This window comes from Harmonia axyridis, chromosome 6 (assembly GCF_914767665.1).
Source record: "Harmonia axyridis chromosome 6, icHarAxyr1.1, whole genome shotgun sequence".
In the NCBI taxonomy this organism is placed as follows: domain Eukaryota; kingdom Metazoa; phylum Arthropoda; class Insecta; order Coleoptera; family Coccinellidae; genus Harmonia; species Harmonia axyridis.
The window spans coordinates 20312985-20335938 of NC_059506.1; the positions used below are offsets into that span (position 1 = coordinate 20312985).

Genomic DNA, 22954 nt, shown 5'->3' on the forward strand with positions numbered 1-22954 from the left:
TTATGAGTGTGATTTATTATAAATAAAACAATTTTAAAAAATACTCTCATTAGGTGTACAACTTTGCTTCCGCCGTTTTGCAATAGATAGCTATAGAGGTAAGTGGTAAGTGATAGTCGAAAGATAGCCTACAAGAGGCACTTACTACAGACGAGTTGTAACAAAATCGACTAATAATCCGAGTAATCAAACAGTTTTCCATAAATAATAAACAGCTAAGGATATTGGATTGGCAATGATAGACATATTTTTTTTATATGTAATGGAAATTTCTGATATGCTCATTCCTAATGATCCAAGAATAAGAGCCAATTTGGTTGTAAGAGATAAAACGATATTCGGTATTTTATTGATCTACAAAAGTATGTTAGAGTCAGATTTTCGGCCTAAATATTAGGTGTACAACTTTGCTTCCGTCGTTTTGCAATAGATGGCTGTAGCTGTAAGGGGTAGTCGAAATAAATAGATCAAAGATGTCATACAATAAGCTTAAGTATTTGTGAACATAGCGCTATTGAAATATTAGTCGATTTTTGTCTCCATCATAAAGTTATTCTCGTTTAAACATTTTTGGATCGCGTCAAAAGATGACCAGTTTTTCCAACGCGGGATTCGTACGCTTTTCGAAAGATGGAAGAAAGTAGTCGCCAGAGATGGACAATACTTTGGATCATAAATGTATATCCAGTTTTTTACAATAAAGCCTCGAATTTCGGGAAAAAAACGGCGAAAGCAAAGTTGTACGCGTATGTATATTGAAGGAATTCCTTTGTTCTAACGTAATAACCAAGAGACAACCAATCAGAGAACACAAGATCGGTAAATTTCGATCCAGAAGCAGAAACCGCACAAGCGACCACGAGCAGATTTACTGGATATGATTTATGATACAGTACCTTGCACCGCCACCTCCGTGAGATTCGAAATGGAATAATAATTCATGGTTAGAATAGACTCAACGCCGATTTCTATCTGGAAATATTTACACCAAAAGATGTCCGTAACCTATATTTTAATATTATTATAAATATTCTTTCGATCTTTCAAATGTAATTATGAATTTATTCAAATGATAGACCTAATCGACCTGTATATTGAAATGAGGACATAAATCGTCCGATTCTAATGATATTTTTCGGAGAATATGGAAATGACATGCGAAAAATTTGAAATTGAGTCATTGAGTGTGTGGAATTTTCTACAGAAAATTTTTATTATAAACACATCATTTAATATGGAAAAACGATCAGATATGGAATCGTTTGCTTCTGTTTTTTCACGTGATCTTCATTTTGTCAAAATGAATGTTTCCGAATATTTTGATGGCTTCTTTGATTTGGCTAATTTTTAATTGATATCTATTATTAGTTGGTATTAAATAGAGTTAAATTTCATCCCTTTGAAACTGTATGCGTGAAAAGTATACTGTCAGACCCTGTACAAAACATGAAATGCGAAACATTTTGAAAACTTTATGTTTTGGGCACAACAAAAATTGAAGACTACCCACTAGTCTATCCGACAGGTAGAAAGAAATCAGCGCATGCCATTTAAAAAAATTGACTTATTGACATTTTCAAAGAGTCATTTTTAAAAAATTGCAGTTTCTTTCAGACCACCAGTAGAGTGATACGTAAATTTTCAGAAGACTTGAAAACTTTTCGGGAATCAATAAAAATATCGTACAATTACCTTGAACGGTTTTCAAGATTTAGTTTAGTTCAAAGCTTTTTATCCAAGAAATTCGTCAAAAAAAGTGGCCTACGTTAAAAAGTATCACAGATAAATTGTGACAAGTATTCGAAATCAGAACTTCATGGAGATTCTGAGTATGATATAAAAATTGGTCATTCTCATACACTGGTTATTTGTTTTACTAGGCAGCAAAGTAGTACACTGACTGTCGCAGCTGATAGTTCAGGAATTTTTCTTCGATTGATATTGTCTTTACAAATTATTAGAATTTCTACAAAACTATGTATTGCTCATACTGTGGGAAATATTATTTCTCACGGCACTTTGCCCACACCTCGCTACGCTACTTTTCATAGCAGTTGTAGGAAATAGTATATTGTGCAACAAGTGGGGAAAGTTCAACATTTCTCGCGAGTGTGGAAGTTTGTGGCAAGAGCCTGAAAGGCGAGTGCCGCAAACACACGAGCGAGAAAAGGACTTTCTCCACATGTTGCACAATATACTTTTTCGGCAACCGTCCGGGAAGTTCTCACTTCCCGGACACTTTTTCTCTGAGAAAGTATTATTTCCCGGACTAGGCCGGAAAAGAATCATAGAATCGATAGACCGAAATAACGGCTGACAGTTCATATGAAATTAGTTGTCAAAAATTTGCATGTTTTTTGATCGCAATCGCAATAAAATATGGAAAGCAGCGGCAATAGTGTTATTTTACATGGTTGCCGAAAAAATATTGTACGCAACACGCCCGAAAATGGTTTTTTTGGACACACAGACTTCCAGGACTCGCTTACGCTCTTCCTGGAATTTTGTCTATTCGTCCAAAAAAACCTTATTTTCCGGACTTGTTACGTAAATTACTATTTCCTACAACTATAAAAATTTCAATAATTCGAGTAATATCGATATTTTTACTCTTACATATTTCGATAAATTTCGATAGTGTCAGAAAATATCGAAAGCTGTTTGTCCCTTTCCCTGAATCAAACTAGTAATGAATTGCGCAGGTGCACATTTCGTATCCAATCCCGTTAGTCGTGTACTTGTTTGAGTACATAAAGGTACAGGTACGCTAACTAGTTTAGTATCAGTTTGACAGTGTTGAAAGCAGAGCAGTAAATTTTGAAGCCGAAAAGATGTCTTTAGACCATCTATATGAATTCAACTTCGAAAAGTTGTACAACGATTGTACAGAAAGGTAATGCTTTTACATCATTTTTTTCTTTAAGTATTTTTGAAACGATATAATCAAATTTTATCTTTAGTTTCTGAATGTTTCGTTCTTATAAAGAAATTTTTGTTCAATAATTGTTTTGAAATGAACAATAACCATATTGTACCTACAAACAGTGAATTAATATGTATTCTTTTTTTCCTAGGGGTATAACATTCGAAGAGGATTGCAGCGTATGTTTGAGCAGATTAACAGGAGAATTGTACCTTACGGACTGCAGACATTCATTCCACAAGGAGTGTATCGACAGGTGGTGCTCCAGTTCCGAATGTTGTCCCATGTGCAGGACAAATTTAGTTTTCGAAGAAACCTGCAGTATCTTCGATACAAATTGGAAACCTGTCAATATCCATCGGTTCGATAAGATGGACAGTGATGAAGAAGATGATGAGAGTGGAGAAGATGATGAGAGTGGAGAAGATGATGAGAGTGAAACTGAAGAAGAAAAAGAAGAGAATGAAGGAGAAAACGAATGCCAAACCGAGTGCCAAACCAACGAGGAAAATTAATTTTACATCTCTGTTCGACACAACCTGTAACATTTTTGAGAGAAATAAATCATAAATTGTGTTATATTTAAAACATTTGTTTTTTTTTTTCATCTTATTTTTCCTAACTTTAACTAAGTGTCATTTCAATCAGAAATAGCTCTCGTTTGTCTTATGAGTGTGATTTATTATAAATAAAACAATTTTAAAAAATACTCTCATTAGGTGTACAACTTTGCTTCCGCCGTTTTGCAATAGATAGCTATAGAGGTAAGTGGTAAGTGATAGTCGAAAGATAGCCTACAAGAGGCACTTACTACAGACGAGTTGTAACAAAATCGACTAATAATCCGAGTAATCAAACAGTTTCCCATAAATAATAAACAGCTAAGGATATTGGATTGGCAATGATAGACATATTTTTTTTATATGTAATGGAAATTTCTGATATGCTCATTCCTAATGATCCAAGAATAAGAGCCAATTTGGTTGTAAGAGATAAAACGATATTCGGTATTTTATTGATCTACAAAAGTATGTTAGAGTCAGATTTTCGGCCTAAATATTAGGTGTACAACTTTGCTTCCGTCGTTTTGCAATAGATGGCTGTAGCTGTAAGGGGTAGTCGAAATAAATAGATCAAAGATGTCATACAATAAGCTTAAGTATTTGTGAACATAGCGCTATTGAAATATTAGTCGATTTTTGTCTCCATCATAAAGTTATTCTCGTTTAAACATTTTTGGATCGCGTCAAAAGATGACCAGTTTTTCCAACGCGGGATTCGTACGCTTTTCGAAAGATGGAAGAAAGAAGTCGCCAGAGATGGACAATACTTTGGATCATAAATGTATATCCAGTTTTTTACAATAAAGCCTCGAATTTCGGGAAAAAAACGGCGAAAGCAAAGTTGTACGCGTATGTATATTGAAGGAATTCCTTTGTTCTAACGTAATAACCAAGAGACAACCAATCGGAGAACACAAGATCGGTAAATATCGATCCAGAAGCAGAAACCGCACAAGCCACCACGAGCAGATTTACTGGATATGATTTATGATACAGTACCTTGCACCGCCACCTCCGTGAGATTCGAAATGGAATAATAATTCATGGTTAGAATAGACTCAACGCCGATTTCTATCTGGAAATATTTACACCAAAAGATGTCCGTAACCTATATTTTAATATTATTATAAATATTCTTTCGATCTTTCAAATGTAATTATGAATTTATTCAAATGATAGACCTAATCGACCTGTATATTGAAATGAGGACATAAATCGTCCGATTCTAATGATATTTTTCGGAGAATATTGAAATGACATGCGAAAAATTTGAAATTGAGTCATTGAGTGTGTGGAATTTTCTACAGAAAATTTTTATTATAAACACATCATTTAATATGGAAAAACGATCAGATATGGAATCGTTTGCTTCTGTTTTTTCACGTGATCTTCATTTTGTCAAAATGAATGTTTCCGAATATTTTGATGGCTTCTTTGATTTGGCTAATTTTTAATTGATATCTATTATTAGTTGGTATTAAATAGAGTTAAATTTCATTTCTTTGAAACTGTATGCGTGAAAAGTATACTGTCAGACCCTGTACAAAACATGAAATGCGAAACATTTTGAAAACTTTATGTTTTGGGCACAACAAAAATTGAAGACTACCCACTAGTCTATCCGACAGGTAGAAAGAAATCAGCGCATGCCATTTAAAAAAATTGACTTATTGACATTTTCAAAGAGTCATTTTTAAAAAATTGCAGTTTCTTTCAGACCACCAGTAGAGTGATACGTAAATTTTCAGAAGACTTGAAAACTTTTCGGGAATCAATAAAAATATCGTACAATTACCTTGAACGGTTTTCAAGATTTAGTTTAGTTCAAAGCTTTTCATCCAAGAAATTCGTCAAAAAAAGTGGCCTACGTTAAAAAGTATCACAGATAAATTGTGACAAGTATTCGAAATCAGAACTTCATGGAGATTCTGAGTATGATATAAAAATTGGTCATTCTCATACACTGGTTATTTGTTTTACTAGGCCCAAAGTAGTACACTGACTGTCGCAGCTGATAGTTCAGGAATTTTTCTTCGATTGATATTGTCTTTACAAATTATTAGAATTTCCACAAAACTATGTATTGCTCATACTGTGGGAAATATTATTTCTCACGGCACTTTGCCCACACCTCGCTACGCTACTTTTCATAGCAGTTGTAGGAAATAGTATATTGTGCAACAAGTGGGGAAAGTTCAACATTTCTCGCGAGTGTGGAAGTTTGTGGCAAGAGCCTGAAAGGCGAGTGCCGCAAACACACGAGCGAGAAAAGGACTTTCTCCACATGTTGCACAATATACTTTTTCGGCAACCGTCCGGGAAGTTCTCACTTCCCGGACACTTTTTCTCTGAGAAAGTATTATTTCCCGGACTAGGCCGGAAAAGAATCATAGAATCGATAGACCGAAATAACGGCTGACAGTTCATATGAAATTAGTTGTCAAAAATTTGCATGTTTTTTGATCGCAATCGCAATAAAATATGGAGAGCAGCGGCGATAGTGTTATTTTACATGGTTGCCGAAAAAATATAGTACGCAACACGCCCGAAAATGGTTTTTTTGGACACACAGACTTCCAGGACTCGCTTACGCTCTTCCTGGAATTTTGTCTATTCGTCCAAGAAAACCTTATTTTCCGGACTTGTTACGTAAATTACTATTTCCTACAACTATAAAAATTTTAATAATTCGAGTAATATCGATATTTTTACTCTTACATATTTCGATAAATTTCGATAGTGTCAGAAAATATCGAAAGCTGTTTGTCCCTTTCCCTAAATCAAACTAGTAATGAATTGCGCAGGTGCACATTTCGTATCCAATCCCGTTAGTCGTGTACTTGTTTGAGTACATAAAGGTACAGGTACGCTAACTAGTTTAGTATCAGTTTGACAGTGTTGAAAGCAGAGCAGTAAATTTTGAAGCCGAAAAGATGTCTTTAGACCATCTATATGAATTCAACTTCGAAAAGTTGTACAACGATTGTACAGAAAGGTAATGCTTTTACATCATTTTTTTCTTTAAGTATTTTTGAAACGATATAATCAAATTTTATCTTTAGTTTCTGAATGTTTCGTTCTTATAAAGAAATTTTTGTTCAATAATTGTTTTGAAATGAACAATAACCATATTGTACCTACAAACAGTCAATTAATATGTACTTTTTTTTTCCTAGGGGTATAACATTCGAAGAGGATTGCAGCGTATGTTTGAGCAGATTAACAGGAGAATTGTACCTTACGGACTGCAGACATTCATTCCACAAGGAGTGTATCGACAGGTGGTGCTCCAGTTCCGAATGTTGTCCCATGTGCAGGACAAATTTAGTTTTCGAAGAAACCTGCAGTATCTTCGATACAAATTGGAAACCTGTCAATATCCATCGGTTCGATAAGATGGACAGTGATGAAGAAGATGATGAGAGTGGAGAAGATGATGAGAGTGAAACTGAAGAAGAAAAAGAAGAGAATGAAGGAGAAAACGAATGCCAAACCGAGTGCCAAACCAACGAGGAAAATTAATTTTACATCTCTGTTCGACACAACCTGTAACATTTTTGAGAGAAATAAATCATAAATTGTGTTATATTTAAAACATTTGTTTTTTTTTTTCATCTTATTTTTCCTAACTTTAACTAAGTGTCATTTCAATCAGAAATAGCTCTCGTTTGTCTTATGAGTGTGATTTATTATAAATAAAACAATTTTAAAAAATACTCTCATTAGGTGCACAACTTTGCTTCCGCCGTTTTGCAATAGATAGCTATAGAGGTAAGTGGTAAGTGATAGTCGAAAGATAGCCTACAAGAGGCACTTACTACAGACGAGTTGTAACAAAATCGACTAATAATCCGAGTAATCAAACAGTTTTCCATAAATAATAAACAGCTAAGGATATTGGATTGGCAATGATAGACATATTTTTTTTATATGTAATGGAAATTTCTGATATGCTCATTCCTAATGATCCAAGAATAAGAGCCAATTTGGTTGTAAGAGATAAAACGATATTCGGTATTTTATTGATCTACAAAAGTATGTTAGAGTCAGATGTTCGGCCTAAATATTAGGTGTACAACTTTGCTTCCGTCGTTTTGCAATAGATGGCTGTAGCTGTAGGGGGTAGTCGAAATAAATAGATCAAAGATGTCATACAATAAGCTTAAGTATTTGTGAACATAGCGCTATTGAAATATTAGTCGATTTTTGTCTCCATCATAAAGTTATTCTCGTTTAAACATTTTTGGATCGCGTCAAAAGATGACCAGTTTTTCCAACGCGGGATTCGTACGCTTTTCGAAAGATGGAAGAAAGTAGTCGCCAGAGATGGACAATACTTTGGATCATAAATGTATATCCAGTTTTTTACAATAAAGCCTCGAATTTCGGGAAAAAAACGGCGAAAGCAAAGTTGTACGCGTATGTATATTGAAGGAATTCCTTTGTTTTAACGTAATAACCAAGAGACAACCAATCAGAGAACACAAGATCGGTAAATTTCGATCCAGAAGCAGAAACCGCACAAGCCACCACGAGCAGATTTACTGGATATGATTTATGATACAGTACCTTGCACCGCCACCTCCGTGAGATTCGAAATGGAATAATAATTCATGGTTAGAATAGACTCAACGCCGATTTCTATCTGGAAATATTTACACCAAAAGATGTCCGTAACCTATATTTTAATATTATTATAAATATTCTTTCGATCTTTCAAATGTAATTATGAATTTATTCAAATGATAGACCTAATCGACCTGTATATTGAAATGAGGACATAAATCGTCCGATTCTAATGATATTTTTCGGAGAATATGGAAATGACATGCGAAAAATTTGAAATTGAGTCATTGAGTGTGTGGAATTTTCTACAGAAAATTTTTATTATAAACACATCATTTAATATGGAAAAACGATCAGATATGGAATCGTTTGCTTCTGTTTTTTCACGTGATCTTCATTTTGTCAAAATGAATGTTTCCGAATATTTTGATGGCTTCTTTGATTTGGCTAATTTTTAATTGATATCTATTATTAGTTGGTATTAAATAGAGTTAAATTTCATCCCTTTGAAACTGTATGCGTGAAAAGTATACTGTCAGACCCTGTACAAAACATGAAATGCGAAACATTTTGAAAACTTTATGTTTTGGGCACAACAAAAATTGTAGACTACCCACTAGTCTATCCGACAGGTAGAAAGAAATCAGCGCATGCCATTTGAAAAAATTGACTTATTGACATTTTCAAAGAGTCATTTTTAAAAAATTGCAGTTTCTTTCAGACCACCAGTAGAGTGATACGTAAATTTTCAGAAGACTTGAAAACTTTTCGGGAATCAATAAAAATATCGTACAATTACCTTGAACGGTTTTCAAGATTTAGTTTAGTTCAAAGCTTTTTATCCAAGAAATTCGTCAAAAAAAGTGGCCTACGTTAAAAAGTATCACAGATAAATTGTGACAAGTATTCGAAATCAGAACTTCATGGAGATTCTGAGTATGATATAAAAATTGGTCATTCTCATACACTGGTTATTTGTTTTACTAGGCAGCAAAGTAGTACACTGACTGTCGCAGCTGATAGTTCAGGAATTTTTCTTCGATTGATATTGTCTTTACAAATTATTAGAATTTCTACAAAACTATGTATTGCTCATACTGTGGGAAATATTATTTCTCACGGCACTTTGCCCACACCTCGCTACGCTACTTTTCATAGCAGTTGTAGGAAATAGTATATTGTGCAACAAGTGGGGAAAGTTCAACATTTCTCGCGAGTGTGGAAGTTTGTGGCAAGAGCCTGAAAGGCGAGTGCCGCAAACACACGAGCGAGAAAAGGACTTTCTCCACATGTTGCACAATATACTTTTTCGGCAACCGTCCGGGAAGTTCTCACTTCCCGGACACTTTTTCTCTGAGAAAGTATTATTTCCCGGACTAGGCCGGAAAAGAATCATAGAATCGATAGACCGAAATAACGGCTGACAGTTCATATGAAATTAGTTGTCAAAAATTTGCATGTTTTTTGATCGCAATCGCAATAAAATATGGAAAGCAGCGGCAATAGTGTTATTTTACATGGTTGCCGAAAAAATATTGTACGCAACACGCCCGAAAATGGTTTTTTTGGACACACAGACTTCCAGGACTCGCTTACGCTCTTCCTGGAATTTTGTCTATTCGTCCAAAAAAACCTTATTTTCCGGACTTGTTACGTAAATTACTATTTCCTACAACTATAAAAATTTCAATAATTCGAGTAATATCGATATTTTTACTCTTACATATTTCGATAAATTTCGATAGTGTCAGAAAATATCGAAAGCTGTTTGTCCCTTTCCCTGAATCAAACTAGTAATGAATTGCGCAGGTGCACATTTCGTATCCAATCCCGTTAGTCGTGTACTTGTTTGAGTACATAAAGGTACAGGTACGCTAACTAGTTTAGTATCAGTTTGACAGTGTTGAAAGTGTGGGGATTACAGATTCCTGCGTTACCATCATGGTGGCGCGGCCAACCAGGTTAACGCTTTCCCCAACAGAGGGCGCAACAATCTATTTAAGCCTCGAAGTACACATCTTAAACGGAGTTAAGCCAAAGATTCCCAGTTAAATATGAACCTACTTCATGTAGCACAAGTCGTCACGCTGTCCCAAAACTGGTGACCCCGACGTGATCAACGTCAACTTAATGAGTGACAGGGACGATTCGGTCGACTAACACCAGACGCCAGGACGCCAGACGCCAAGATGCCGAATCCATCCGCCGCAGCACCCACTCCCGGAATACTCGCACGCCTCCAAATCCCGGCGTTCACCCCAGAGGACCCAGAAGTATGGTTCCAGCAGGTCGAGTGGACACTTGAAGATTTCGGGCTAACGGACAGCTTAGCGAAATTTCGGCAGGTGATCAAATCCCTAGACGGCAGGTACGCGAAGGAGGTTCGCGACCTGATAATCAACCCGCCAGCACAAAAGCCGTACGAGACACTGAAGGAGTAGCTTCTCCAACGCCTGGGGAAATCACAGGCCCAAAAGACGCGACAACTGCTGGAGAGAGTCGAAATTGGAGACCGGAAGCCTTCACAGTTCCTGCGGTATCTCCAACAGCTCGCTGGGGACAACGCCGCTGACGAGATCGTCCGCGCCCTGTGGATGGAGCGGATCAACCCCCTCGCTCGCGCCAGCATCGCCGCGCAGGCTGCCCAACCCAACGTGACCCTGGACGACCTGGCCAAGACCGCAGATTGCGTAATGGAAGCGCTAGGTACCGTCACGCCACAACAGGTGTCTGCGGTGTCACCTCGGGTGTCACAAAGCGAATCACAGCTTTGTGAAGTGTTGAAGAGGTTGTCGGTGCGCCTCGACGAACAAAGTCGCGAGTTAAACGATCTTCGTGCGGAAGTGCGCGGTCACTCGCGGAACCACGATGGTCCTACATCGCGTACTACAGGGAAACGGCAAAGGCAGTCGCTGAACGCGGCAGGCGAAAGCTGCCCCAACACACGCCGCTTGTTTTTGAGGGACCGAAACAGTGGAGAAAACTTTTTGAGCGACACCGGCGCAGACTTGTGCGTGTTTCCGCGACGTCTAGTGAAAGGCCGACGGGTAAAAACCGGTTATGAGCTAACCGCGGCTAACGGTAGTGCGATCGATACGTATGGCTCAATTCCACTGACACTTAACCTCGGTCTCCGCCGTGATTTCGCGTGGAATTTCGTCATCGCGGACGTGTCCAAGGCCATCATCGGGGTGGATTTTCTGACTCATTACGACCTCCTCGTGGATCTGCGCAACGGACTCTTACTTGACCGATCCACGAGTCTCAGTGTCACGGGACGGGACTCCAAGTGCGCGACTATCGCCGGAATTCGAACATCCGCAGGCGATACGCGCTATCACGCGTTGCTCCAGCAGTTCCCGGAGCTGACGCGCCCCGATGGCGCTTGCAAAGCAGCGGATGTGAAACACCGTACAGTGCATCACATCCACACCACACCAGGACAACCCGTCTTCCAGAAGCCACGTCGCCTAGCCGCGGACCGTTACCTCGCCGCTAGGAAGGAGTTCGAGTCCATGCTCCAATTGGGGATTTGTCGCCCATCGAAGAGCAGTTGGGCTTCGCCACTCCACATGGTGCCAAAGAAGGGAGACGAATGGCGCCCTTGTGGAGACTACCGGGGACTAAACGCGCGCACTTTACCAGACCGGTATCCAGTGCGCCACATCCAGGACTTCGCCCAAATGCTCCGTGGAAAGTCAATTTTTTCCACCATTGACCTGGTACGAGCGTACCATCATATCCCGGTGGCCCCTGAAGACGTGGAGAAGACGGCGATCACCACTCCGTTCGGATTATTCGAATTCCCGGCAATGAGCTTTGGACTACGAAACGCCGCTCAAACATTCCAGCGGTTCATCGACGAGGTTCTCCGGGGACTCGACTTCGTGTATGCCTATATTGACGACCTACTGGTGGCCTCCTCGTCCGAGGAAGAGCATCATGAACACCTACGCATTCTATTCGAACGTCTCCAGCGGTACGGAATTGTCGTCAATTCAGCGAAATGTTACTTTGGCGCTAAGGAAGTAAAGTTCTTGGGGTACCTAGTATCTGGTAATGGAACAAAACCACTCCCCGAGAAAGTCGCTGCCATCCGCGAATATCCCAGGCCAACAACAGCAAAAGATCTCCGACAATTCCTTGGCATGTTGAACTTCTACAGGCGTTTCATGCCCGGAACTGCTAAGACCCAGGCACCACTCAATGACCTGCTCCAAGGAAACATCAAAAAGAAGACACCAGTGAATTGGAACAATTACGCTGATGCCGCATTCGCCGCATGCAAGGAAGAACTTGCAAAAGCGACACTTCTGGCACACCCCGAACTTGGCGCCGAGGTCTCCTTGGTTTGTGATGCATCGGACCACACCATTGGAGCTGCACTGCATCAACGGGTTGGCAACGAGTGGGAACCACTCGGTTTTTTTTCGAAGAAGCTGGCTGGCGCTGAGTGCAAGTACAGCGCCTACGATCGGGAACTCCTGGCCATCTACAAGTCGGTCAAGTACTTCCGACACATGGTTGAAGGACGCCACTTCTTCATTTTAACTGACCATAAGCCGCTGACCTTCGCCTTCAGTCAAAAGTCCGATCAATGCTCCCCACGCCGATACCGCCACCTGGACTTCATCGGGCAGTTCACCACAGATATCCGGCATATATCCGGAAAAGAAAACGTCGTCGCAGATGCCCTTTCCAGGGTGGACGAAATCGCAGCACCACTCGACTTCGAGGCCCTCGCAGCATCCCAGCAATGTGACCCAGAGCTCCAGGAGTTCCGCCAGAAGCAAGACTCTGGCTTACTTCTACGCCAAGTCACGATACCAGGATCCAACGCTGCCGTCTTCTGCGATATATCCACCACTAAGGCACGACCCTTCCTGACGGCTCCATTCCGGAAACCAGCTTTTGACGCCATCCACGGCCTGTCCCATCCAGGCGCCAAGGCCACCACAAAGCTGATGAGCCAACGATACGTCTGGCCCTCCATTTCCAGAGATTGCCGAGCGTGGTCCCGAGTCTGCATCCAATGCCAGCGGTCAAAGGTGTCACGACATGTTTCGTCTCCGATCGGTAACTTCACACCGCCGTCGAGCCGTTTCGAACATGTGCACATCGACCTGATCGTGATGCCATTTTCCAAAGGATATCGGTATTGCCTCACCTGCGTCGATCGATTTTCTCGATGGCCAGAAGCGATACCGCTCCAAGACCAGACAGCAGAAACCGTCGCCCGAGCATTTTACACTAACTGGGTTGCCAGGTTTGGCGTCCCGCTCCGGGTAACTACAGACCAAGGACGGCAATTCGAGTCCTACCTATTTCGCTGCTTGAACAAGCTACTAGGGACGGACCACCTCAGAACCACGGCGTACCACCCGGCCGCCAACGGAATGGTCGAGCGACTCCACCGTCAGCTCAAAGCTTACATTAAATGCTTGGACTCTGACACATGGGTCCACACACTACCCACTGCACTACTGGGGATCCGCGCCGCTTGGAAAGAAGATCTCCAATCCACCGCTGCTGAGATGATATACGGAGAACCACTCCGTCTTCCTGGCGAGTTCCTGGGTTCGACGTCGACGATGAACCTGGATAACTCCGACGATTTCGTTCGCGACCTGCGACAGCACTTTCAGGCGCTCCGACCAGTCAGTGGCACCAGGCACGGTGAGCGGAAGATCTTCGTCTTTAAAGATCTCGCCACCGCATCCCACGTCTTCGTAAGGCACGACGCCGTTCGACGTCCGCTCCAGCACCCATACGATGGACCGTTCGAGGTGGTTTCTCGAGCCGAAAAGCACTACACCCTCCGAATTCACGGTACCAACGTCCCGGTCTCGATCGACAGGCTGAAACCAGCCTACATCGCGGTCAGCGAAAATTCACCGGAGGACGCTGTAAATTCGAACGAGGACGATGAAGACGAAGGAATTCTTCTCTTTTTACCAGGCGAGAACTCACCCCCGGCCCAACAACCCATCCCACCTGCTCCAGCAGAACCAGAGGCAGCAACGCAAGCGCCAGCAGTACGACGACCTTACACGACCAGATCAGGTCGGCAAGTTCGTTTCCCCGAACGTTTCCAGGCGGGGATGTAATATATCGTTAATCACTAGCAAGGGGGTACTGTGGGGATTACAGATTCCTGCGTTACCATCATGGTGGCGCGGCCAACCAGGTTAACGCTTCCCCCAACAGAGGGCGCAACAATCTATTTAAGCCTCGAAGTACACATCTTAAACGGAGTTAAGCCAAAGATTCCCAGTTAAATATGAACCTACTTCATGTAGCACAAGTCGACACGCTGTCCCAAAAAAAGCAGAGCAGTAAATTTTGAAGCCGAAAAGATGTCTTTAGACCATCTATATGAATTCAACTTCGAAAAGTTGTACAACGATTGTACAGAAAGGTAATGCTTTTACATCATTTTTTTCTTTAAGTATTTTTGAAACGATATAATCAAATTTTATCTTTAGTTTCTGAATGTTTCGTTCTTATGAAGAAATTTTTGTTCAATAATTGTTTTGAAATGAACAAAAACCATATTGTACCTACAAACAGTGAATTAATATGTACTTTTTTTTTCCTAGGGGTATAACATTCGAAGAGGATTGCAGCGTATGTTTGAGCAGATTAACAGGAGAATTGTACCTTACGGACTGCAGACATTCATTCCACAAGGAGTGTATCGACAGGTGGTGCTCCAGTTCCGAATGTTGTCCCATGTGCAGGACAAATTTAGTTTTCGAAGAAACCTGCAGTATCTTCGATACAAATTGGAAACCTGTCAATATCCATCGGTTCGATAAGATGGACAGTGATGAAGAAGATGATGAGAGTGGAGAAGATGATGAGAGTGAAACTGAAGAAGAAGAAGAAGAGAATGAAGGAGAAAACGAATGCCAAACCGAGTGCCAAACCAACGAGGAAAATTAATTTTACATCTCTGTTCGACACAACCTGTAACATTTTTGAGAGAAATAAATCATAAATTGTGTTATATTCAAAACATTTGTTTTTTTTTTTCATCTTATTTTTCCTAACTTTAACTAAGTGTCATTTCAATCAGAAATAGCTCTCGTTTGTCTTATGAGTGTGATTTATTATAAATAAAACAATTTTAAAAAATACTCTCATTAGGTGTACAACTTTGCTTCCGCCGTTTTGCAATAGATAGCTATAGAGGTAAGTGGTAAGTGATAGTCGAAAGATAGCCTACAAGAGGCACTTACTACAGACGAGTTGTAACAAAATCGACTAATAATCCGAGTAATCAAACAGTTTTCCATAAATAATAAACAGCTAAGGATATTGGATTGGCAATGATAGACATATTTTTTTTATATGTAATGGAAATTTCTGATATGCTCATTCCTAATGATCCAAGAATAAGAGCCAATTTGGTTGTAAGAGATAAAACGATATTCGGTATTTTATTGATCTACAAAAGTATGTTAGAGTCAGATTTTCGGCCTAAATATTAGGTGTACAACTTTGCTTCCGTCGTTTTGCAATAGATGGCTGTAGCTGTAAGGGGTAGTCGAAATAAATAGATCAAAGATGTCATACAATAAGCTTAAGTATTTGTGAACATAGCGCTATTGAAATATTAGTCGATTTTTGTCTCCATCATAAAGTTATTCTCGTTTAAACATTTTTGGATCGCGTCAAAAGATGACCAGTTTTTCCAACGCGGGATTCGTACGCTTTTCGAAAGATGGAAGAAAGTAGTCGCCAGAGATGGACAATACTTTGGATCATAAATGAATATCCAGTTTTTTACAATAAAGCCTCGAATTTCGGGAAAAAAACGGCGAAAGCAAAGTTGTACGCGTATGTATATTGAAGGAATTCCTTTGTTCTAACGTAATAACCAAGAGACAACCAATCAGAGAACACAAGATCGGTAAATTTCGATCCAGAAGCAGAAACCGCACAAGCCACCACGAGCAGATTTACTGGATATGATTTATGATACAGTACCTTGCACCGCCACCTCCGTGAGATTCGAAATGGAATAATAATTCATGGTTAGAATAGACTCAACGCCGATTTCTATCTGGAAATATTTACACCAAAAGATGTCCGTAACCTATATTTTAATATTATTATAAATATTCTTTCGATCTTTCAAATGTAATTATGAATTTATTCAAATGATAGACCTAATCGACCTGTATATTGAAATGAGGACATAAATCGTCCGATTCTAATGATATTTTTCGGAGAATATGGAAATGACATGCGAAAAATTTGAAATTGAGTCATTGAGTGTGTGGAATTTTCTACAGAAAATTTTTATTATAAACACATCATTTAATATGGAAAAACGATCAGATATGGAATCGTTTGCTTCTGTTTTTTCACGTGATCTTCATTTTGTCAAAATGAATGTTTCCGAATATTTTGATGGCTTCTTTGATTTGGCTAATTTTTAATTGATATCTATTATTAGTTGGTATTAAATAGAGTTAAATTTCATCCCTTTGAAACTGTATGCGTGAAAAGTATACTGTCAGACCCTGTACAAAACATGAAATGCGAAACATTTTGAAAACTTTATGTTTTGGGCACAACAAAAATTGAAGACTACCCACTAGTCTATCCGACAGGTAGAAAGAAATCAGCGCATGCCATTTAAAAAAATTGACTTATTGACATTTTCAAAGAGTCATTTTTAAAAAATTGCAGTTTCTTTCAGACCACCAGTAGAGTGATACGTAAATTTTCAGAAGACTTGAAAACTTTTCGGGAATCAATAAAAATATCGTACAATTACCTTGAACGGTTTTCAAGATTTGGTTTAGTTCAAAGCTTTTTATCCAAGAAATTCGTCAAAAAAAGTGGCCTACGTTAAAAAGTATCACAGATAAATTGTGACAAGTATTCGAAATCAGAACTTCATGGAGATTCTGAGTATGATATAAAAATTGGTCATTCTCATACACTGGTTATTTGTTTTACTAGGCAGCAAAGTAGTACACTGACTGTCGCAGCTGATAGTTCAGGAATTTTTCTTCGATTGATATTGTCTTTACAAATTATTAGAATTTCCACAAAACTATGTATTGCTCATACTGTGGGAAATATTATTTCTCATGGCACTTTGCCCACACCTCGCTACGCTACTTTTCATAGCAGTTGTAGGAAATAGTATATTGTGCAACAAGTGGGGAAAGTTCAACATTTCTCGCGAGTGTGGAAGTTTGTGGCAAGAGCCTGAAAGGCGAGTGCCGCAAACACACGAGCGAGAAAAGGACTTTCTCCACATGTTGCACAATATACTTTTTCGGCAACCGTCCGGGAAGTTCTCACTTCCCGGACACTTTTTCTCTGAGAAAGTATTATTTCCCGGACTAGGCCGGAAAAGAATCATAGAATCGATAGACCGAAATAACGGCTTACAGTTCATATGAAATTAGTTGTCAAAAATTTGCATGTTTTTTGATCGCAATCGCAATAAAATATGGAAAGCAGCGGCGATAGTGTTATTTTACATGGTTGCCGAAAAAATATTGTACGCAACACGCCCGAAAATGGTTTTTTTGGACACACAGACTTCCAGGACTTGCTTACGCTCTTCCTGGAATTTTGTCTATTCGTCCAAAAAAACCTTATTTTCCGGACTTGTTACGTAAATTACAATTTCCTACAACTATAAAAATTTCAATAATTCGAGTAATATCGATATTTTTACTCTTACATATTTCGATAAATTTCGATAGTGTCAGAAAATATCGAAAGCTGTTTGTCCCTTTCCCTAAATCAAACTAGTAATGAATTGCGCAGGTGCACATTTCGTATCCAATCCCGTTAGTCGTGTACTTGTTTGAGTACATAAAAGTATAGGTACGCTAACTAGTTTAGTATCAGTTTGACAGTGTTGAAAGCAGAGCAGTAAATTTTGAAGCCGAAAAGATGTCTTTAGACCATCTATATGAATTCAACTTCGAAAAGTTGTACAACGATTGTACAGAAAGGTAATGCTTTTACATCATTTTTTTCTTTAAGTATTTTTGAAACGATATAATCAAATTTTATCTTTAGTTTCTGAATGTTTCGTTCTTATAAAGAAATTTTTGTTCAATAATTGTTTTGAAATGAACAATAACCATATTGTACCTACAAACAGTGAATTAATATGTACTTTTTTTTTCCTAGGGGTATAACATTCGAAGAGGATTGCAGCGTATGTTTGAGCAGATTAACAGGAGAATTGTACCTTACGGACTGCAGACATTCATTCCACAAGGAGTGTATCGACAGGTGGTGCTCCAGTTCCGAATGTTGTCCCATGTGCAGGACAAATTTAGTTTTCGAAGAAACCTGCAGTATCTTCGATACAAATTGGAAACCTGTCAATATCCATCGGTTCGATAAGATGGACAGTGATGAAGAAGATGATGAGAGTGGAGAAGATGATGAGAGTGAAACTGAAGAAGAAAAAGAAGAGAATGAAGGAGAAAACGAATGCCAAACCGAGTGCCAAACCAACGAGGAAAATTAATTTTACATCTCTGTTCGACACAACCTGTAACATTTTTGAGAGAAATAAATCATAAATTGTGTTATATTTAAAAAATTTGTTTTTTTTTTCATCTTATTTTTCCTAACTTTAACTGTCATTTCAATCAGAAATAGCTCTCGTTTGTCTTATGAGTGTGATTTATTATAAATAAAACAATTTTAAAAAATACTCTCATTAGGTGTACAACTTTGCTTCCGCCGTTTTGCAATAGATAGCTATAGAGGTAAGTGGTAAGTGATAGTCGAAAGATAGCCTACAAGAGGCACTTACTACAGACGAGTTGTAACAAAATCGACTAATAATCCGAGTAATCAAACAGTTTCCCATAAATAATAAACAGCTAAGGATATTGGATTGGCAATGATAGACATATTTTTTTTATATGTAATGGAAATTTCTGATATGCTCATTCCTAATGATCCAAGAATAAGAGCCAATTTGGTTGTAAGAGATAAAACGATATTCGGTATTTTATTGATCTACAAAAGTATGTTAGAGTCAGATTTTCGGCCTAAATATTAGGTGTACAACTTTGCTTCCGTCGTTTTGCAATAGATGGCTGTAGCTGTAAGGGGTAGTCGAAATAAATAGATCAAAGATGTCATACAATAAGCTTAAGTATTTGTGAACATAGCGCTATTGAAATATTAGTCGATTTTTGTCTCCATCATAAAGTTATTCTCGTTTAAACATTTTTGGATCGCGTCAAAAGATGACCAGTTTTTCCAACGCGGGATTCGTACGCTTTTCGAAAGATGGAAGAAAGTAGTCGCCAGAGATGGACAATACTTTGGATCATAAATGTATATCCAGTTTTTTACAATAAAGCCTCGAATTTCGGGAAAAAAACGGCGAAAGCAAAGTTGTACGCGTATGTATATTGAAGGAATTCCTTTGTTCTAACGTAATAACCAAGAGACAACCAATCAGAGAACACAAGATCGGTAAATTTCGATCCAGAAGCAGAAACCGCACAAGCCACCACGAGCAGATTTACTGGATATGATTTATGATACAGTACCTTGCACCGCCACCTCCGTGAGATTCGAAATGGAATAATAATTCATGGTTAGAATAGACTCAACGCCGATTTCTTTCTGGAAATATTTACACCAAAAGATGTCCGTAACCTATATTTTAATATTATTATAAATATTCTTTCGATCTTTCAAATGTAATTATGAATTTATTCAAATGATAGACCTAATCGACCTGTATATTGAAATGAGGACATAAATCGTCCGATTCTAATGATATTTTTCGGAGAATATGGAAATGACATGCGAAAAATTTGAAATTGAGTCATTGAGTGTGTGGAATTTTCTACAGAAAATTTTTATTATAAACACATCATTTAATATGGAAAAACGATCAGATATGGAATCGTTTGCTTCTGTTTTTTCACGTGATCTTCATTTTGTCAAAATGAATGTTTCCGAATATTTTGATGGCTTCTTTGATTTGGCTAATTTTTAATTGATATCTATTATTAGTTGGTATTAAATAGAGTTAAATTTCATCCCTTTGAAACTGTATGCGTGAAAAGTATACTGTCAGACCCTGTACAAAACATGAAATGCGAAACATTTTGAAAACTTTATGTTTTGGGCACAACAAAAATTGAAGACTACCCACTAGTCTATCCGACAGGTAGAAAGAAATCAGCGCATGCCATTTAAAAAAATTGACTTATTGACATTTTCAAAGAGTCATTTTTAAAAAATTGCAGTTTCTTTCAGACCACCAGTAGAGTGATACGTAAATTTTCAGAAGACTTGAAAACTTTTCGGGAATCAATAAAAATATCGTACAATTACCTTGAACGGTTTTCAAGATTTGGTTTAGTTCAAAGCTTTTTATCCAAGAAATTCGTCAAGAAAAGTGGCCTACGTTAAAAAGTATCACAGATAAATTGTGACAAGTATTCGAAATCAGAACTTCATGGAGATTCTGAGTATGATATAAAAATTGGTCATTCTCATACACTGGTTATTTGTTTTACTAGGCAGCAAAGTAGTACACTGACTGTCGCAGCTGATAGTTCAGGAATTTTTCTTCGATTGATATTGTCTTTACAAATTATTAGAATTTCCACAAAACTATGTATTGCTCATACTGTGGGAAATATTATTTCTCATGGCACTTTGCCCACACCTCGCTACGCTACTTTTCATAGCAGTTGTAGGAAATAGTATATTGTGCAACAAGTGGGGAAAGTTCAACATTTCTCGCGAGTGTGGAAGTTTGTGGCAAGAGCCTGAAAGGCGAGTGCCGCAAACACACGAGCGAGAAAAGGACTTTCTCCACATGTTGCACAATATACTTTTTCGGCAACCGTCCGGGAAGTTCTCACTTCCCGGACACTTTTTCTCTGAGAAAGTATTATTTCCCGGACTAGGCCGGAAAAGAATCATAGAATCGCTAGACCGAAATAACGGCTGACAGTTCATATGGAATTAGTTGTCAAAAATTTGCATGTTTTTTGATCGCAATCGCAATAAAATATGGAAAGCAGCGGCGATAGTGTTATTTTACATGGTTGCCGAAAAAATATTGTACGCAACACGCCCGAAAATGGTTTTTTTGGACACACAGACTTCCAGGACTTGCTTACGCTCTACTTGGAATTTTGTCTATTCGTCCAAAAAAACCTTATTTTCCGGACTTGTTACGTAAATTACTATTTCCTACAACTATAAAAATTTCAATAATTCGAGTAATATCGATATTTTTACTCTTACATATTTCGATAAATTTCGATAGTGTCAGAAAATATCGAAAGCTGTTTGTCCCTTTCCCTAAATCAAACTAGTAATGAATTGCGCAGGTGCACATTTCGTATCCAATCCCGTTAGTCGTGTACTTGTTTGAGTACATAAAGGTATAGGTACGCTAACTAGTTTAGTATCAGTTTGACAGTGTTGAAAGCAGAGCAGTAAATTTTGAAGCCGAAAAGATGTCTTTAGACCATCTATATGAATTCAACTTCGAAAAGTTGTACAACGATTGTACAGAAAGGTAATGCTTTTACATCATTTTTTTCTTTAAGTATTTTTGAAACGATATAATCAAATTTTATCTTTAGTTTCTGAATGTTTCGTTCTTATAAAGAAATTTTTGTTCAATAATTGTTTTGAAATGAACAATAACCATATTGTACCTACAAACAGTGAATTAATATGTACTTTTTTTTTCCTAGGGGTATAACATTCGAAGAGGATTGCAGCGTATGTTTGAGCAGATTAACAGGAGAATTGTACCTTACGGACTGCAGACATTCATTCCACAAGGAGTGTATCGACAGGTGGTGCTCCAGTTCCGAATGTTGTCCCATGTGCAGGACAAATTTAGTTTTCGAAGAAACCTGCAGTATCTTCGATACAAATTGGAAACCTGTCAATATCCATCGGTTCGATAAGATGGACAGTGATGAAGAAGATGATGAGAGTGGAGAAGATGATGAGAGTGAAACTGAAGAAGAAAAAGAAGAGAATGAAGGAGAAAACGAATGCCAAACCGAGTGCCAAACCAACGAGGAAAATTAATTTTACATCTCTGTTCGACACAACCTGTAACATTTTTGAGAGAAATAAATCATAAATTGTGTTATATTTAAAAAATTTGTTTTTTTTTTCATCTTATTTTTCCTAACTTTAACTGTCATTTCAATCAGAAATAGCTCTCGTTTGTCTTATGAGTGTGATTTATTATAAATAAAACAATTTTAAAAAATACTCTCATTAGGTGTACAACTTTGCTTCCGCCGTTTTGCAATAGATAGCTATAGAGGTAAGTGGTAAGTGATAGTCGAAAGATAGCCTACAAGAGGCACTTACTACAGACGAGTTGTAACAAAATCGACTAATAATCCGAGTAATCAAACAGTTTCCCATAAATAATAAACAGCTAAGGATATTGGATTGGCAATGATAGACATATTTTTTTTATATGTAATGGAAATTTCTGATATGCTCATTCCTAATGATCCAAGAATAAGAGCCAATTTGGTTGTAAGAGATAAAACGATATTCGGTATTTTATTGATCTACAAAAGTATGTTAGAGTCAGATTTTCGGCCTAAATATTAGGTGTACAACTTTGCTTCCGTCGTTTTGCAATAGATGGCTGTAGCTGTAAGGGGTAGTCGAAATAAATAGATCAAAGATGTCATACAATAAGCTTAAGTATTTGTGAACATAGCGCTATTGAAATATTAGTCGATTTTTGTCTCCATCATAAAGTTATTCTCGTTTAAACATTTTTGGATCGCGTCAAAAGATGACCAGTTTTTCCAACGCGGGATTCGTACGCTTTTCGAAAGATATAAGAAAGAAGTCGCCAGAGATGGACAATACTTTGGATCAT

The 22954-nt window shown here is 38.3% G+C and overlaps 5 protein-coding genes across 5 annotated transcripts; all 5 read left to right on the forward strand.

The window, feature by feature from the left end:
- Positions 1 to 2612: 2612 nt before the first annotated feature.
- On the forward strand, positions 2613 to 3490 carry LOC123682732 (RING-H2 finger protein ATL7-like). Its single transcript, XM_045621500.1, has 2 exons — positions 2613 to 2893; positions 3075 to 3490. The coding sequence occupies exons 1-2, from the start codon at positions 2832 to 2834 to the stop codon at positions 3436 to 3438; spliced, it is 426 nt and encodes a 141-aa protein (XP_045477456.1). The 5' UTR covers positions 2613 to 2831; the 3' UTR covers positions 3439 to 3490.
- Positions 3491 to 6196: 2706 nt separating this feature from the next.
- Positions 6197 to 7060, forward strand: LOC123682535 (brassinosteroid-responsive RING protein 1-like). Its single transcript, XM_045621182.1, has 2 exons — positions 6197 to 6481; positions 6663 to 7060. The coding sequence occupies exons 1-2, from the start codon at positions 6420 to 6422 to the stop codon at positions 7006 to 7008; spliced, it is 408 nt and encodes a 135-aa protein (XP_045477138.1). The 5' UTR covers positions 6197 to 6419; the 3' UTR covers positions 7009 to 7060.
- Positions 7061 to 14408: 7348 nt separating this feature from the next.
- Positions 14409 to 14997, forward strand: LOC123683111 (RING-H2 finger protein ATL7-like). Its single transcript, XM_045622011.1, has 2 exons — positions 14409 to 14449; positions 14652 to 14997. The coding sequence occupies exons 1-2, from the start codon at positions 14409 to 14411 to the stop codon at positions 14995 to 14997; spliced, it is 387 nt and encodes a 128-aa protein (XP_045477967.1).
- Positions 14998 to 17910: 2913 nt separating this feature from the next.
- On the forward strand, positions 17911 to 18620 carry LOC123682519 (brassinosteroid-responsive RING protein 1-like). The gene is made up of 2 exons (XM_045621165.1): positions 17911 to 18041; positions 18223 to 18620. Exons 1-2 carry the CDS (start codon positions 17980 to 17982, stop codon positions 18566 to 18568), a joined length of 408 nt encoding a protein of 135 aa, XP_045477121.1. The 5' UTR covers positions 17911 to 17979; the 3' UTR covers positions 18569 to 18620.
- Positions 18621 to 21476: 2856 nt separating this feature from the next.
- LOC123682520 (brassinosteroid-responsive RING protein 1-like) lies at positions 21477 to 22186 on the forward strand. Its single transcript, XM_045621166.1, has 2 exons — positions 21477 to 21607; positions 21789 to 22186. Exons 1-2 carry the CDS (start codon positions 21546 to 21548, stop codon positions 22132 to 22134), a joined length of 408 nt encoding a protein of 135 aa, XP_045477122.1. The 5' UTR covers positions 21477 to 21545; the 3' UTR covers positions 22135 to 22186.
- The last annotated feature ends 768 nt before the right edge of the window (positions 22187 to 22954 follow it).